Source organism: Balaenoptera borealis, assembly GCF_965194805.1.
Source record: "Balaenoptera borealis genome assembly, chromosome: 14".
Lineage (NCBI taxonomy): Eukaryota > Metazoa > Chordata > Mammalia > Artiodactyla > Balaenopteridae > Balaenoptera > Balaenoptera borealis.
Genome location: NC_138875.1, coordinates 24,866,569 through 24,885,533, shown reverse-complemented (window position 1 = coordinate 24,885,533; position 18,965 = coordinate 24,866,569). Strand labels below are relative to the sequence as shown.

The window sequence follows — 18,965 nt, the reverse complement described above, 5'->3', positions numbered from 1 at the left end:
GACACAGAGGGGTGAAATCCCCCTAAGCCAGGCTCTGAGCTGACTGTAGTCTCACAGACAGACCAGATGAGGAATGTCCTACAGAACAGACGCAGTGGGTTTCCAGCACCTAATTCAGCCCCGAGTGTATCGTAGGTGCTCAGTTAACACAGGCCACTCGGATCCTTGTCTCTTTGGTAAGCCAATGTCATGTTTCCCTTGGTTGGCTCCCTGAAGAGGGAAATAAGTCTCCGCTATGCTTTTCCTTGCTAAGCTTCCTATTCTGCAAACTGGAGCAGCCTTGTGTGGCGGGTGACCCTTGTTTCCGCGCCCCACATGCCGAGCTAAGCTAAACAGCCCTGGAGCCGTGTGCCTGAGCCCCTACATTTCAGCTTGTGCTTTGTCACGGCAGCGGCGGGGGCAGGGGAGGTGGGACCTGTGCGGGGCATGTGTAGGTGGGCAGGAATGGAGGCGCCTAAGCTAGTAATAAGCAGTCATCACTTTCTGAAGGCAAGAAATATGAGCCCATGCATAGTTCTCAAACCACTCGCCCTAGGAATTTTGCTTTCAGAAATTTTTAAGCAGACCTACAAATTATGTGGTGAAGTGTCCGACATTGAGAGAACCATAATAAGTTGGTGGCCCTCAGAATATCTAGTTGGGAGTGATTATGAAATAAAAAACGAACAGAGAGACGTTTGTCTGCATTTGGACTGCTGTTAAAATCATTTTTAAAAACAAAATCTGAAGTTATTCTCCCTACACCCACCTCCCAAAATGCAGCTGTGGTCTTCCGAGAACTTTTTTTTTTTTTTTTCTTAATAAAAGAGAACAGTCTTAGAGTGGAACAAGACATCTGATTTCAGAACCCAAAGAAGAAAGAATAAACTAAATGAGTGATGGAAAAAGCATACTGACAATTTCCATTCTCAAAAAAAAATAAGCATTATTTTCCTAACAGCAGGTGCTGCCAGTAGCACAAATGGAATATTAATCTTATCTCCTAAGCCATTCCTCCCCCCGCCCTGCCCCCACCAGAGGAAACTTCCCCCGACAGATGAGAACATAATAAGCAGACAGGGAGGTGGATTTTTGCCCTTTTTGGCTCGCGGGGCTGCATGTTTAGTATGTCTCCGAAACCTGGACCCACGTATCTGGGGATCTGAGACCAAATGTGGCTTCCTTACCCGCCACTGGGAGCGACAGGGCCTCATCCCCAGATCAGCCAAACCTAAACCCACAGGTTTCGTGGTGAGCAGCCAGCTGGCCCCTGAAGGAAGGTATCGACGAAACCCAGGGCCAGCAAACACAGAAGACAGGAGCTGGTTTGGGCCAGCTCAGCCAGCAACCGCTGACAAATATTTGTGAATGGCCAGAGCAGGGGAGCCTGGGTCTCCATTGTTGGAGCCCAAGGCCCAGCCCCAAGTCTGTTCCAGGAGTTAAGGCCCTCTCAGCCCTTTTCCAGGCCAAGGACATGGGCCTCATGTGGTCATCACCACAGCAGGTCTCAGCGGTAACTCAGCCCTTCTCTCCTGAGGGGGCTGGATCTGAGGGCAAGTGGGAGACAGGAGGTGGACGCTTGGGAGCCGTGACTGGCTGACAGGCTGGGTACACTCCTGAGAGCTTCTGCAAGGCCCTCTGGTGTGGGACTTCTCCTCACTGAGCCTCAGTTGGCTTATCTGTAAAATGGGAAGAAAGATTCTTGACTGGCCTGCGCACAGAGACCAGTCCCAATGATCACTAGCCCTGAAAATTAAGCAGGAAGGAAGAAAAGGGGCTCCATGCCCCATGCCCCTCCTCCAAGGGCATCTGGCTCTTCCCTGCCCTCCTAGGGGCCACCCAGCCAATCTCATTTGCTGTCCAGCCCCATATCAGCCCTCCTCCTTTTGAATCATGAGTCTTGTCTGCCCAGTTAAAAGGGCACCCTTGAGGGTGGACTCCCAAGCCTCTCCTCCCCCCGCCGTGGACATCACTCCACGTGTGCAAAGGAACTGCCACCCAGGCAGAGTGACTCTGAAAACAGCCACTAATGCTCAGCAACCTCGGGCATTCTTCTTGGTCATTGCTGTGTTGACAGGGCTGGCCGGCTCCAAGGTCTTTTGAACCAGGAGGACATGGAGTTCCAGGCCCCTGAAAATTTCCAGGAAAGAATAGCAGAAGCTCTACAAGGCCTAGCTGATTTCCTTCTGAGACCTTGACCAGCCATGTAGAAATTACCTTCCTCCTCCTCCAGGTGGAGAGAAGTGGATTTTTTGGGGGGGTGGCGGGGAGGGGAGCCGGGGGAGATGCTGGACAAAGAGAGGGGAATCCCTGATATGGCAAGTGGGAAGCCATTCTCAAGACAGATGCTGGGAAGGGCTTGGTCAACCATTCTTTGGGGGCATTCCTTGGGCCATAGCTGCAGGCACCACAAAAATTCTAAATAAGGATGACAGAAGTTGTGAGAAGCAAGCATTATCTGCCAGGGAATTTCCAAGATTCTTCTCCGGGCTTAAAAATTACACTCAAAGAACAAAGAGAGTGGAAGGAAAAAGGGCCAGTTAATTTAAAGTAATTAAAAAATAAAAGTAGGGAGAATTTACAAAACGTCACGGCACGTGGTGCCGCAGGGAGTTGGTGGGCTGTGAAATTTTTTCCGTGCTCTCCCAGTGCTTCTCAGAATGAAGGATCCAGGCTCCTGAGCTGACCTGTGTCTCGGGCATCTGGCACATCTGAAGGCCAGTTGGTGATCCTAGGAGGAATCCAACTCAATGAGTCACTTTGCTGATGGGGCCCAGCTCGTCCCCGTTCCCTGGGTGCCCTGCCCTGCTCTGAATACAAACGGACCTTCTTCCAGAACTTAGTGTTAGGCCCATGATGATCCCTGTTTTTAGAATGAGACCATTAGGGAATGAAACTGAGTGCCAGTGGCGGTGGTGACAGTGGTGGGATTGGGTGGAGGGGCTGCCTCTTTTGACTCTGCTGTATTGCCTCTTAAATTATTAAAATAAATACAACTAAAAACCCTGGACATTTAAGTATACAAACAAACACAAGAGAACTCTGAAAGGCAGCGAGAAGAAGTCAGACTGGGTGGGGACCTTGGCACCTGAGGGATGACACAGCAGTGACTTGCTTGAGTTTTCTTCTCAGCCTCATAAATCCCAGACTTGGAGCGAAAGAAGCCGGCAACCCAGAAACACCCACAGGCGCAGGCATACCAAAATGGCCACAACAAAAGCCTGCCCCCTGCAGCCGAAGAACCAGGCAAGGGGCAGACTCTTAAGACAGAAAACTCTTAGACAATAACTGCTCTACTTCAGGCAAACGCCCTAGAGAAAACCGGCTCCACCCCACCCATGCCAGTAAGGGCCAAACGACGGGCTGAGATTCCACCTTTGCCAGGCTGTGACGAGGCACCCAAACCTTGCCAGGCTGGTGTCAGTGAAGCTGACACCCCTGGAGGGCACTGAGCACCCCTCCCTCTGTGTCAGTGGAGGCCACGTGGGGAGCAGCAGTGTGACACCCTGCCCCTCCTAGCCAAGGAGGTGTCTGTGTGTGGAACCAGACCCCCCCACTGTGCCCAGCATTAAAGAGGACCCCCTTTGCTCTGTCAGAGAAGACCCACTGGGGAACCTGACTTCTCCCCCGACCCTGCAGTAATGAGGCAGCACAGCCCTTTCTATTACCCGACCAAGGTAAGAGGAAGCCAGCCAAACAGAAGGTTTGATTAAGTCCAGAGTCTCATAACATAATACCCAAGATGTCCAGCTTTCAACTGAAAATCTTCTGTCACACACCAAAACCTTGAAAGATCTCAACTGAATGAAAAAAGACAGTACATGTTAATACCAAAATAACAGAAATATTAGAATTATCTGACAAAGATTTTAAAGTAGTCAGCATAAAAATGCTTCAAAGAGCAATTTGGAAACACACTTGACACAAATGAAAAGATACGTCTCAGCATATAACAAAGAATCAAATGAAAACTTGAGTTAAATAAAAAACTCAATGGATGGACTCAACAGCAGAATGGAGGGGACAAAGGGAAGACCAGTGTCCTGGAAGATAAAACAATATAAATGATCTAGTCTGAGCAACAGCGAGAAAACAGACTGAAAAGAATGAACTGAGCTTCACAGACCTGAGGGACCATAACTGAAAATCTAACAGACCTGTCATCCAGGAGGTAGAGGAAAAAAAGGGTGTGCCTGAAAAATGACCCAAAGAAATAATGATTGAAAACTTCTCATGCATTGCTGGTGGGAATGTAAAATGGTACAGCCTCTCTGGAAAACAGTTTGACAGTTTCTTTAAATATTAAATATGCAACTACCCTATGACCCAACAATGGTGCTCGCAGGCATTTATTCCAGAGAAATGAAAACTATGTCCACACAAAAACCTGTAAACAAATGTTCCCAGCAGCTGTCTGCACAATAGCCAGTAATTGGAAACAACCAAAATGTCCTTCAGTGGGTAAATGACTAAACTCACTGATACATCCACACCATGGAATACTACTCAGCAGTGAAAAAGGGACAACTATGGATACATGCAGCCACCTGGATGGATCGCCAGGGAATTATGCTGAGTGAGAAAAGCCAATCCCACTGGGCTAAATACTGTATGTATATAACATTCTTGAGATGACAAAATTGTAGAAATGGAGACTGGATTAGTTGTTGCCGGAGGCTAAGGAGGAGGTGGTGGGAGGGAAGTAAATGTGGCTACCAAAGGGCAACACGGAAGATCCTGGTGGTGATGGAAATGTTCTGTATCTTGATTGTATCAGTGTCAAAATCTTGGTTGTGACCTTGAACTATAGTTTTGTAAGATGTTACCATGGAAGGAAACTGGGTAAAGGATTCAAAAGATCTCTCTGTATTCTTTCTTACAACTGCATTTGAATCTATAATTATCCCACAATAGAAAGTTTAGAAAAATAAATTTATGTTCATTTAGAAAACACAAAAAAGAAAAGAAAAATCCTCATCCCATCCCCTAGAGATAATGACTGTTAGCATTTTGGTGTGTATCCTTCCAGTTTTTCTATGCATATGAATACTTGCCTTAAAAAATAGCACCATGCTGCATGTATTACAACACATGCTACAGAGTGAATTTTTCACCATGTTCTTAATTTCTCCACAGTCCGTTTTTCACTGCTGTTCTAAACACTGCTGAGATGAATATCCTTATTCCTACATCCCTGTGCTTTGATTATTTCCTTTGGATAAGTTGTCACATGTGGATAGATTGCAAGGTCCAGTGGTTTACATGTTTTAGAGACTTTTGTAACCAATTGTCAAATTTCCCTCCAGAAACATACTAATTTCTACTTCTAATATACAGTGGGTTGTAAGTTACTGTTTGTGTGGAAAGAAAAAGAAGCTTATACACCTGTCTCTCACTTAACAACTTTAATTCCTCCTGAAAACCCTGCCACTTAGGGAAAGCTTTTCTTTTAATTTTTTATTTTTATACAATGTTTAAAGTTACTTTCCATTTACAGTTATTACAAAATATCGGATATATTCCCAGTGTTGTACAACACATCCTTGAGCCTATCTTACGCCCAGTAGTTTGTGCCTCCCACTCCCCCACCCCTATATTGCCCCTCTGCCCTCCCCACTGGTAACCACTAGTTTGTTTTCTGTATCTGTGAGTCTGCTTTTTATTCACTAGTTTGTTGTATTTTTTAGATTCCACATATAAGCGATATCATACAGTATACATCTTTCTCTGACTTATTTCACTTAGTATAATGCCCTCCAAGTCCATCCATGTTGTTGCAAATGGCAAGCTTTCATTCTTCTTTATGGCTGAATAGTATTCCAGTGTGTGTGTGTGTGTGTGTGTGTGTGTGTGTGTGTGTGTGTGTGTGCGCGCGTGTGTATACCACAACTTCTTTATCCATTCATCTGTTGATGGATGCTTAGGTTGCTTCCATATCTTGGCAATTGTAAATAATGCTGCTATGAACACTGAAGTGCATGTAACTTTTCAAATTAGTGTCTTTTGCTTTTTCGGATATTTACTCAGGAGTGAAATTGCTGGGTCATATGGTAGTTCTATTTTTTTGTTTTTTTGAGAAACCTCCATACCGTTTTCCACAGAGGCTGCCCCAATTTACATTCCCACCAACAGTGTACAAGGGTTCCCTTTTCTCCACATCCTCACCAACGTTTGATATCGGTAGAAGGGACAGCTTTTCAATGAAAATATTTTCATTAATTTTAATGGGAAAATGACCCATCTAACCCCAACCCAAGATACCCCCAAAGTTTCACAGATACAGAATTATTGCCTCTCGGTCCAGATGGCAGAATAGAAGGATGCGGAATTTGTCGCTCCTCACAAGTTCATCAAAAACACATTTACAAATGGAATAATTCCCATAGAGCTCCTGCTGAACAGTAGTGGTAGACTTCAGACACCTAAAAGAATGAAAAAAAGAAGAAAAAAGAAAAAAAAGAAAAGAATCAAAAAAGAGACCAGCAACCCTGGCAAGAAGCTGAAGGTGAGGAGAGGTCCCCACATTAAGAAAGACTCCCTCATGGAGGGGAAATCAGCTGGGACAGAAAAGGAACTTCAGGGAATCAAAGGAGAACACTGCAGATGGTCTATGGAAGGCAAGACAAAGTAAGAACCGCATGCATGATCTATATGGCAGCTCTGTGCATTCCAGCCTGAATTGTGAGTCACCTGTTGTGAAGGGGAGCCGAGTGCTAGAAAGAGGGGTTTGGAGTGCAGACCCAGGGAGAGGACAGCTCTTGGCTGTGAAAAAACAGCCTGAAGGGGCAGGAGCAAGGGGCATCACAACAGGGAAAGTGTGTGGGAAAAGTCTGACACCATAGCAAGGCGTCATAGTAGCGTGGCATGCAAGGGGTGGAGCTGCCATTATAAACCCCTTCCCCATCCACTTCTTCTGCCTCTGTGGGCATTGGGAGGGGCTCCCACCAGAGCAGGCCCGCCTGCCCCTTGTGCCAGGGTCATCTTTGCCTGCACCGCCCACCCCAAAACCTCCTTGGGAATCAGCTCTGGGCACCCCTACCTGGGACAAGAGTCCACCGAGGGGACTCTTGGCAGGGTCAGAGGGCTAAAGCATGGGGTTGGAAGAACAGACCTGGGGAGAGAAACGCAGTTGGCCACGCAGATACAATAGAAGGGACAGGACTGAGGGGACGCGTGGCCAGGAATGCCCCTAGAGGAAGCGGGGTCTGCCTGGAAAACAAGGCACCATTGTTGAGAGAGGCACGGGGGGTGGAGGCAACAATGCTCCCATACGCCAGCTCCTGCCACTGCAGGTACTGGGAGTACCCAAGTGGGCTCCAAGCAGCTGCTGCTTTCGCTCCCACTCACCTGGGCAAGGATCAGATGCCTGAGGGCGGCACACACGCAGAGGTGGGGTTAAAACCAAAACTGAGCCTGAAAGGTGGTGCAACTAAGGAAGAGAGACACAAATTTTTCTATGCAGCAGCACAAGCTGTGAATTAAATCCCCAAGATCGGCTGGGTAAACCCTGCGTTTGTGGAATACCTGAATAGACAATGAGTGTTTCAACATCTGAGACCAGTCTAGCCTTCGCAGCACTGGACTTTGTGGAGAGATACACACGGGAATCAGGCCAAATCAGAGTCTGAGCTGGCCCCACAGTGTCCACAGCAGGTCCAGAGACCTACCTAGAGGGGTCGGGCCTGGGCCTCCGGGGTGGAAACATAGGGTCCAGGATGCTGGAACACCAGAGAATTCCTGGGCCCAGGCACCATTAATTGGCACGTGCATTCCTGAAGGTATCCATATCAACACCAAGACCCAGCCCCGCACAACTGCCTGCAGGCTCCAGTGCTAAACACCTCACGCCAAACAACCAGCAAGACAGGAACCCAGCCCCACCCACAGTAGACAGGCTGCCTAAAGTCATACTAAGCTCACAGACACCCCAAAACACACCACCTGACACAGCCCTGCCCATCAGAGGGAAAAGACTCAACTCCACCCAACAGAGTGCAGGCACCAGGCCCTCCCACCAGGAAACCTGCACAAGCCCCTGGACCAACCTCACTCAGCAGGGGACAGTCAACAGAAAGAAGAGGAACTACGACTCTGCAACCTACAGAAAGAAGACCATAAATACAGTAGTTCAGACAAAATGAAATGACAGAGAAATACGCTGCAGACAAAGGAGCAAGGTAAAATCCCACAAGACCAAATAAATGAAGAGGAAATAGGCAAGCTATCTGAAAAAGAATTCAGAGTAATGATAATAAAGATGATCCAAGATCTAGGAAATAGAATGGAGAAAATACAAGAAACGATTAACAAGTACCTAGAAGACCTAAAGAACAAACAATCCGTGATGAACAACACAATAACTGAAATGAAAAATACACAAGAAGGAATCAACAGCAGAATAACTGACTGGAGTAGCAATACTCATATCAGACAAGACAGATTTTAAAATAAAGACTATTACAAGAGACAAGGAAGGACACTACATAATGAACAAAGGATCAATCCAAGAAGAAGATATAGCAATTGTAAATATCTATGCACCCAACATAGGAGCACCTCAATACATATGGCAAATGCTAACAGCCATAAAAGGGGAAATCGACAGTAACACAATATTAGTGGGGGACTTTAACACCCCACTTACACCAATGGACAGATCATCCAAACAGAAAATAGATAAGGAAACCCAAGCTTTAAATGACACAATAGACCAAATAGATTTAATTGATATTTATAGGACATTCCACCCAAAAGTGGCAGAATACACTTTCTTCTCAAGTGCTCACAGAACTTTCACTGGGATAGATCACATCTTGGGTCACAAATCAGTTTAAGAAAGTTGAAATCATATCAGGCATCTTTTCTGACCACAACACTATGAGATTAGAAATCAATTACAGGAAAAAAAACTGTAAAAAATAGAAACACATGGAGGCTAAACAATACGCTACTAAATAACCAAGAGATCACTGAAGAAATTAAAGAGGAAATCAAAAAATACCTAGAAACAAATGACAACGAAAACACGATGACCCAAAACCTATGGGATGCAGCAAAAGCAGTTCTAAGAGGGAAATTTACAGCAATACAATCCTACCTCAAGAAACAAAAAAAATCTCAAATAAACAACCTAACCTTACACCTAAAGCAACTAGAGAAAGAAGAACAAACAAAACCCAAAGTTAGTAGAAAGAAAGAAATCATAAAGATCAGAGCAGAAATAAATGAAGTAGAAATGAAGAAAGCAATGGCAAAGATCAATAACACTAAAAGCTGGTTCTTTGAGAAGACACACAAAACTGATAAACCCTTAGCCACACTCATCAAGAAAAAAAGGGAGAGGACTCAAATCAGTAAAATTAGAAATGAAAAAGGAGAAGTTACAACTGACACCATAGAAATACAAAGGATCATAAGAGAGTACTACAAGCAACTATATGCCAATAAAATGGACAACCTGGATGAAATGGACAAATTCTTAGAAAAGTACAACCTTCCAAGACTGAACCAAGAAGAAATAGAAAATATGAATAGACCAATCGCAAGCACTGAAATTGAAACTGTGATTAAAAATCTTCCAACAAACAAAAGTCCAGGATGAGATGGCTTCACAGGTGAATTCTATCAAACATTTAGAGAAGAGCTAACACCAATCCTTCTCAAACTCTTCCAAAAAATTGCAGAGGGTGGAACACTCCCAAACTCATTCTACAAGCCTACCATCACCCTGATACCAAAACCAGACAAAGATATCACAAAAAAAGAAAATTACAGGCCAGTATCACTGATGAACATAGATGTAAAAATCCTCAACAAAATACTAGCAAACAGAATCCAACAACACATTAATAGGATCATATAACATGATCAAGTGGGATTTATTCCAGGGATGCAAGGATTCTTCAGTATATGCAAATAATCAATGTGATACACCATATTAATAACTTAAAGAATAAAAACCATTTGATCATCTCAATAGATGCAGAAAAAGCTTCTGACAAAATTCAACACCCATTTATGATAAAAACTCTCCAGAAAGTGGGCAAAGAGAGAACCTACCTCAACATAATAAAGACCATATATGACAAACCCACAGCAAACATTATTCTCAATGGTGAAAAACTGAAAGCATTTCCTCTAAGATCAGGAACAAGACAAGGGTGTCCACTCTCACCACTACTATTCAACGTAGTTTTGGAAGTCCTAGCTACAACAATCAGAGAAGAAAAAGAAATAAAAGGAATATAAATTGGAAAAGAAGAAGTAAAACTGTCACTGTTTGCAAATGACATGATACTACACAGGGAAAATCCTAAAGATGCCACCAGAAAACTACTAGAGCTAATCAATGAATTTGGTAAAGTTGCAGGATAGAAAATTAATACTCAGAAATCTCTTGCATTCTTATATACTAACAACTAAAAGGCAGAAAGAGAAATTAAGGAAACAATCCCATTCACCATTGCAACAAAAAAATAAAATACCTAGGAATAAACCTACCTAAGGAGGCAAAAGACCTGTACTCAGAAAACTATAAAACACTGATGAAAGAAATCAAAGAAGACATAAATAGATGGAGCGATATACCATGTTCTTGGATTGGAAGAATCAATATTGTGAAAATGACTATACTGCCCAAAGCAATCTACAGATTCAATGCAATCCCTGTCAAATTACCAATGGCATTTTTCACAGAACTAGAACAAAAATATTTTACAATTCCTATGGAAACACAAAAGACCCTGAATAGCTAAAGCAATCTTGAGAAAGAAAAACAGAGCTGGAGGAATCAGGCTCCCTGACTTCAGACTATACTACAAAGCTACAGTAATCAAGACAGTATGGTACTGGCACAAAAACAGAAATATAGATCAATGGAACAGGATAGAGAGCCCAGAGATAAACCCATGCACATATTGTCACCTAATCTATGACAAAGGAGGCAAGAATATACAATGGAGAAAAGACAGTCTCTTCAATAAGTGGTGCTGGGAAAACTGGACAGCTCCATGGAAAAGAATGAAATTAGAACACTCCCTAACACCATACACAAAAATAAACTCAAAATGGATTAAAGATCTAAATGTAAGACCAGACACTATAAAACTCTTAGAGGAAAACATAGGAAGAACACTCATTGACATAAACCACAGCAACATCTTTTTTGACCCACCTCCTAGAGTAATGAAAATTAAAACAAAAATAACCAAATGAGACCTAATGAAACTTAAAAGCTTTTGCACAGCAAAAGAGACCATAAAGAAGATGAAAAGACAACCCTCAGAATGGGAGAAAATATTTGCAAATGAAGCAACTGACAAAGGATTAATCTCCAAAATATACAAGCAGCTCATACAGCTCAGTATCAAAAAAACAAACCCAATCAAAAAATGGACGGAAGACCTAAAAAGACATTTCTCCAAAGAAGACATACAGATGGCCAACAAACACATGAAAAGATGCTCAACATCACTAATTATTAGAGAAATGCAAATCAAAACTACAATGAGGTATTACCTCACACTGGTCAGAATGGCTGTCATCAAAAAACCTACAAACAGTAAATACTGGAGAGGGTGTGGAGAAAAGGGAACCCTCATACACTGTTGGTGGGAATGTAAATTGATACAGCCACTATGGAAAACAGTATGGAGTTTCCTTAAAAAACTAAAAATAGAACTACCATATGATCCCACTACTGGACATATACCCAGAGAAAACCATAATTCAAAAAAACACATGCACCCCAATGTTCATAGCAGCACTATTTACAATAGCCAGGTCATGGAAGCAACCTAAATGTCCATCGACCGAGGAATGGATAAAGAAGATGTGGTACATATATACAATGGAATATTACTCAGCCATAAAAAGGAATGAAATTGGGTCATTTGTAGAGACGTGGGTGGACTTAGAGAGTGTCATACGGAGTGAAGTAAGTCAGAAAGAGAAAAGCAAATACCGTATAATAACGTGTATATGTGGAATCTAGAAAAATGGTATAGATGATCTTAGTTGTAAAGCAGAAATAGAGACACAGACTTAGAGGACAAATGTATGGCTACCAAGGGGGAAACGGGTGGGGTGGGAGGAACTGGGAGACTAGGATTGACACATATACATTATTGATACTATGTATAAAATGGACAACTGATGGGAACATGCTGTATAGCACAGGGAACTCATGTAGTGCACTGTGGTAACCTAAATGGGAGGGAAGTCCAAAAGGGAGGGGATATCTGTATGTGTATGGCTGATTCCTTTTGTTGTGCAGCGGAGGCTAACACAACATTGTAAGGCAACCATACTCCAATAAAAATTAATTTAAAAAAATTTATCAAATGAACATTGAAATTGAGTTTATATGAGTAATAATAATTTTAGAGCAAATAAATACAATTTGTTCATGAAATGCAGTGCAGCGAAGTTCTGTTGTACCTGCCAAAGAGATGGATCACAGACTGGGACGGGGGCCTCATTCCCTAGAATGTAACGTCTTCTCTCCACAAACTTTCTTCACTGGCTTTACAACTTTGAGAGGCTCATGGTTATCCTGTTCTCCAAATGCACTTCAAATAAGGTTATGGCACGGAAAACACCGTGAGGGTGAAACAGAGGTGGAACACAGGAGTGCTTCAGTGATGGAAGCAGTCCTTGAGCTGCTGGACTGAAGGGTCCTCAGAATACCCTCACCCCCTTGCTCTCCTTTAGTCTTCAAATCAACACGTTTGGGGTTTGTCCCGTGATGTACACCTCAAATTTGTTCCAAATGATAATCTCTGCTTTGAAATTGTCAAAAAAACTCGATGAGCCTGTCTGCCTCAAACCACCATGTTAAATATCACTTCTGTATTGCTCAGCTCGGGCTGCCATAACAAAATACCACAGACCGGGTGGGTAAACAACAGAAATTGATTTTCTCACAGTTCTGGAGGCTGGAAGTCCGAGGTCAAGGTATTGGGTTTGGTTTCTTCTGAGGCCACTCTGCTTGGCTTGTAGATGGCCGCCTTCTGGCTGTGTCCTCACATGGGATTTCTTCTCTGTACCTGCATCCCTGGTGTCTCTGTGCATTCAAATCTCCTCTTATTATAAGGATACCAGTCATGGGAATTCCCTGCCGGTCCAGTGGTTAGGACTCGGCGCTTTCACTGCCAGGGCCCGGGTTCCATCCCTGGTTCCCGCAAGGCATGTGGCATGGCCAAAAATAATAATAATAATAAGGGTACCGGTCAAATTAGATTAAGGCCCACCCTAACAGCCTCATTTTAACGTAATCACCTCTTTAAAGGTCCTATGTCCAAATGCAGTCACATGCTGAGGTCCTGGGGGTTGAGGCTTCAACATATGAATTTGAGAGAAACACGATTCAGCCTAAAACAATTTCTTAATAGCATATTTTGTTAGTGGGTTTGGGGGCAGAAATGTCAGTGTACCCAAAGAAAGGTTGTGTAACAAATGGTATAACTTTTCATGAGCCACAATGGTTAAAAAGTCATTAACAGGATAGTTATCAGATGCAGGTCTGTGTATATATCTTTACTGGAACATGCATAGAATATGTTCACGAAATGGTAATGGCTGCTTCAAGAAGACATACTGGGTGTCTGGGGACAGTCAGGAGGGTTCACTGTATACTCTTATCATTTTAATTTTGTTCCCTACACATGTACTAAAGCATATTCTAATAAGGGAATAAAATACTTATTTTAAGTCAAGGGGTGACTTAAATTCTATGTAATCACAGGGACCTGTCTGTCATATTCTCTGCTAGTATCCCCAAGCCCCATCACAGAGCCTGGTGCATAGGAGGCCTTCAGTAAGGGTATTGAAAAAATGAATAAATAAATTCCTTCGAGTGTTTGGACACAGGGACCCTGGCCAGCGGCCCCAGTGACCCTCTCTGTCTTTCTCCTTTGGTTTGCAGGCGGCAGCAGAGACCCCCAGGAGGGAACAAGCCTCAACAGCACGGTGACCACCCACCGGGCAGTGCCAAACACAACAGGGACCACCAGAAATCCTACCAGGGGGGCTCAGTGCCCCACCCCTCAGGGAGGTCCACCCATCATGGCTACAGCCAGAACCGGCGCTGGCACCACAGCAACATGAAGCATCCACCAGGCGACAAGGGGGAGGCAGGCGCCCACCGCAATGCCAAAGAGACCGTGACCATGGAGAGCCCCAAACTCGAGGACGCCCTGGGGGATGCCGGGCACAGTGGCCTCGAGCCCCCCTGCAGCCCTGATGCCCTGGCCCCGGTGGCTTCCGAGAGGCTGCCCCTGCTGCAGCCAGGGGGTCCAGAGGCTGAGACAAAGCGTAAAGACAGTATTATTTCCGAGCGCAGCGGGGAGCGGCCCAAAATTACCCTGCTCCAGTCTTCCAAAGACAGGCTGCGGCGAAGGCTGAAAGAAAAGGTACCGGTAATTGAATTTTCCTTGTTCTCTTGCACCAGGGAGGACAGCGCGAGGTAGGCATCTTGGTAGGTGAGCTCGGGTTTGCGGACCTGGGGAGCCTCGTGGAGGGAGGCTCATGTGGCCCCAGCACACCTGGTCAACGCTGCCTGAGGGACCCCCGGCCACCAGACGGCAGGCCCATGGCCAGCTCTGCCTGTGAACCCCCTCCAGCACATCCCACCCTCCAAGAGTCGCGGGTGAACAGTCGGTACCAGCCCCCAGCCTGAGAAGGGAGGGGAGGAAGAGGCATGTGCTTCCAGGTGACGGGAGGTGTGCAGAGAAGGCCTGGTTCTTCCCTCCAGCATTATCTGGTGGCAGATACTGCCCTCTTAGTGCTAAAGGGCATCCGGGGAAAACACAGAGCCTATAACATAAGAATGCTTCTCCCGAAGGCGAGTACCAGGCTGCGCTCCCTGCCAGGGGAGAGCAAAGGTGAGTAGGGCAGAGTGCAGCAGACTGGCCTCAGCCTTGCCACTCCCCCGCTTCACCACCCAGCAGTAGGGAGGGGTCTAAGGGACAAAATTTAAGGAGGCACTCACTCTCAGCATCACGCAGATGCCCATCCTGCACTGGCACAGCCCTGAGAAGGAGGGCCTCCTTAAATTTTGCTCCCCAGGAGCCTCACATTCCTCACCCTACTCCTGGCCCTGGTCTCTAGAGCCTAGTTCACAAATTCAGGAAGAGATGCCCCAAGCCTCCAGAGAAGGGCTGGAGCTCTGTCCCTGGCAGCGTTAAGTCCACTCTGCGCACCCTAGCTCCCCGTCCTCAGCCAAGGGTGCAGGTAAGGTCACCTTGGAAAGGAGCTGTTCCCAAGAAAGGCCCACTTGCCCCCAGCTTTCCTCCACGAGTCCTCCTTTTGGGGCTTCTGCGGAGCTCGAAGCTCCGGGCTTCTCCCTGACATCTCTCTACTGCCTTCTCTCCTCCACCTTTCACCTCCGAGGCCAGGTCCACACTCAGGCAGGACAAGGCAGGTCAGACCTTTTCCCTGATCAGTTCTCGAAGGTGACATGCTGCTGCTGGCATCCTTACAGCCCCGGGCCCCCACCCACTGCTCCCTGTGGGGCGGGCGGCTATGAGGTCCTGGAGGAAAGCCTCACTCATTCCCTTACGTCCCAAAGATAAGAGCCTGGGAGAGCTTCCCAAGTGATGGTCAGTGTGTGGTCTTTGCCTGAAGAGCTTCTGGAACAGATTGCTGCAGTCCAGCCAGGGAGAGAGGATTGTTAATTCTCTCCAGCTCTACTGAATGTAACTGCAATGCCACAGAAGGGAAACAACATGGGCTTTAGAGTCCAGCAAACCAGCTCAGTCTTCACTCTGCCTTTGACTGGCTAGGTGGCCTTGGGCAAGTCACCTAACCTCTCTGGGCACCCCCCCCCCAGTTTACCCATCTGTAAAATGGGTATAATACTATCCACCTTGCAGACAGACTGCAGATCAAATGCCATAAGCTGTGTGAAGACCCTCGAGGGGTTATTCTATACATACCGACCACTATTCATGCCCTGGGGCCCACAGGGTTGGGGTGGAGAAGGAAGGGGGAGATAGAACAGGTAAGGTAGATCCGTAGCGCCCGTATTTCAACTTCAAGAACTGCCCTCAGGTGAGGCCTCCTGGACCAGGAGGAATGGGCTTAAGCAATAGCAGGGCTAAGGGTAAGCTATAGACCATCTAACCTAACCCCCTCATGTTACCAGGGAGGAAACTGAGGCCCAGAGAGTGAAACCACTTCCCAGAGCCATCCAGCTAGAGACAGACAGCAGGTTCTAGGACCTGGGCCTGAGCCTCCCAGCCCTGGATTCTTCTGTTGATGCCGGAAGGGCAAACATGGGGCTTCCCTTTATGTCCCTGCGCCTGCCCTTTAACCCTGGTCTCACATCCCAGCAGTTAAGTCAGTCATTTTCCTGGCCGCCAATCTATACTTCTGAGACATCAAATGCCATTTTCTTCCTCCCCCAGCGCAGGTCTGGTCCCAGTTGTAGTGAAACCACTTAAGGGTGTAGGGTTTTTTATCTGAAGTTTCCCTCCTCGAAGTGCCAGTTGCTTTCGTGGCACATTGGAGGATTCCTTGGTGTGCAGTGCTTGTTGTAAAAAGCCAGCACAGTCTCCATAGGACACAATGCCAAGGCCGTGTCACAGGGATCCCCACACCCAGAGAACATGATGGTCCTCGGGCTGAAGGAGCCGAGGTCTGGAGGACAAGGTAGCCACTCCATGGGCACCTTTAACCAACAGAGCAGGCATTTTGGATGCTACCTCCTTCCTGACCTAGTCTTCCTACCCTCGTTTTCTCTTGGCCCAATTTCTTATCTGTTATTTTATTTCATCTTTTATAAGCCCCGTTAAATCATTTCTAGATTGAGATATTTAATGTGTATGAGGCAAACCCAGTGTGTATGAGAATCCTGGGTAAGAGCTGGAGCTCACAAGAAGGATCCACCCAGGGTGTCACAGGGGCCAAGAAAAGGGTCAGCAGAGAGCCTGGGGCCCCAGGGTCCATGGTGAAGGTCGGCATTCCCGGAGGGATCAGACCTCAGGTTCTAGAAGGTGGGGCGGGTCCTTTCTGAGGGCGGCAGCCCCCCCTCCACTGGCCACCCCTCTGCAGAAAGCTGGGCTCCGCTCAGGCGCGACTCGGTTTGTCTCCCGCACCCCCAGGATGAAGTGGCCGTGGAGACCACCAACCCTCAGCAGAACAAGATGGACAAGTTGATTGAGATCCTGAACAGCATGAGGAACAACAGCAGCGATGTGGATGCCAAGCTCACCACCTTCATGGAGGAGGCCCAGAACTCGACCAACTCCGAGGAGATGCTGGGAGAGATCGTCCGCACCATCTACCAGAAGGCCGTGTCCGACCGCAGCTTTGCTTTCACGGCCGCCAAGCTCTGCGACAAGATGGCGCTCTTCATGGTGGAGGGGACCAAGTTCCGGAGCCTCCTCCTCAACATGCTTCAGGTAACGGACGCCGACAGCTGCACCTCCCACCACCCCACCCCACCCCCGCCGGTGGGTTATTACTAGAGAGAAGGCTGCAGATTCTGACCACAGTTGAACTTTTCCCAAGTTCCACCCTTGCCCGATTAATTATAGAAAATAAAAAGGCACTCAAGGGGCAAGGGATGAGTGGCCGGATTTGCGTGTGTTTGTGTGAGGGCTCCATGGTTACGATGGACCAATATAATTTTATAGGTGCTTCATGTTTAACCAGCCTTTCCCTCTTTCTATTTCCATGATAAGAGGGCTGGCTCTTGTCTTAACAGGCTCTGTGCTTTGACCTCTCCACGTCCCAGCAGACGTACACTTACTGTGGACTTCTCTTTTCCTCCTCTTCCTCCTCCCCGGGACCACCCTCCAGACCCTGCAGGTGGTGCACTGGTTGTAGTTGGTGCTGAGATGGGTCTGAGCAAAAGGCATAAGGGCCTTGAGGAGGGAAGCATTGATCTGTCTGCCAATGCGCCTGGGCTTCTTGAAACCACTTTTAGGGCCGAGGGGAAGCATGGAGATCAAAGACCGTCTTGTTCCTTGGTGCCATCCCACTAAATCCCTCCACCCCAGATAGCTTAATCCTGCCCCTCTTTATTCCTTCCTCCGTGGGTGCCGGCGTCCAGCAATGATTTTACTGGGGTGTGTAATGGGCGTGGGCGTGGGTGCTTAGGCTGAGCCCAGCACTGTTTGATCTCATAGGTGGAGAGCTGAAGGCCTATACCTGCTCTTTCGTCATGGGTGGTGGCAAGTGAACTGGTCCCAGAACTGGTGGCATCAGGGAGAGGTAGCAGGTGGCACAGCATGGTGGCCATGCCAGGCCCAGGGACTCTTCCTTGCAGACTTGTCTGTGGAAAATCATCTGTAATCCTGCTTTGTACCTTAGGCTAGTTGAGATATGAAATGAGTTTCAGTCCAGGTAGGGCAAAACAATTGCTTAGAAGTTCTGAAAGTAGGATTACAGAGCTGGAAGAAACCACCTGCAGGTCTCTCTTAACGAGGGTGACCATATAATAGGTCGTCCAAACCATGACACCTTTGAGAGTTGGGGCTGTAGTCATAATCGGGCCGAGACCCCAGGTGTTAACCAGGATATATGGTCACCCTGGTCTTAGCCACCTGGTTCGCAGTCTTCCCTCTCTTCCCGGAGAACAGGGTGGGAGGAACCCCCTCCGAAGGCTGCCCGTGGGCTCCATCCCCGCCGTCCTCTCCTCTTCCCAGGGACACTCTCACTGCAACCCGAGCCTCGCTGGCCAGCCTGGGCTTCTTCTGTCCAGCTCCAGGCACCGATCGGGTTCCCATTCCTGGATCGCCCACGCTCCCCGGTGATGAATTCCCTCATTACCTGAGGGATTTGCACATCGGGCATGTTCCTCGCGGGCCGGAATGTCCTGGGAGAGTGTGGAGGGTGACGGTGGGGAGCAGCCTGTCTGCCACGTACAGCCAGGCATGGGGGAGTCAGGGACAGATTGGCCTTTGGCCTTGGCTTTTATCAAGAGAAGGGCCAGGATAGGGCAAGACTTCTAGACAATAGTTGGACAGACACACAGGGCGTGG

At 46.8% G+C, this 18,965-nt stretch overlaps 1 protein-coding gene across 13 annotated transcripts in view; it reads left to right on the top strand.

The window, feature by feature from the left end:
• CTIF (cap binding complex dependent translation initiation factor) overlaps positions 1 to 18,965 on the top strand; it is a 302,947-nt gene that overhangs the window by 193,470 nt on the left and 90,512 nt on the right. For 11 of the 13 annotated variants that reach the window (XM_082354569.1, XM_082354577.1, XM_082354567.1 and 8 more), the window contains 2 exons: positions 13,904 to 14,396; positions 17,082 to 17,381. In XM_082354569.1, the coding sequence (XP_082210695.1) occupies positions 13,904 to 14,396; positions 17,082 to 17,381 (793 nt within the window). The remainder of the gene's footprint in view (positions 1 to 13,903; positions 14,397 to 17,081; positions 17,382 to 18,965) is intronic. The other 2 variants (XM_082354571.1, XM_082354565.1) reach the window with 1 other exon arrangement.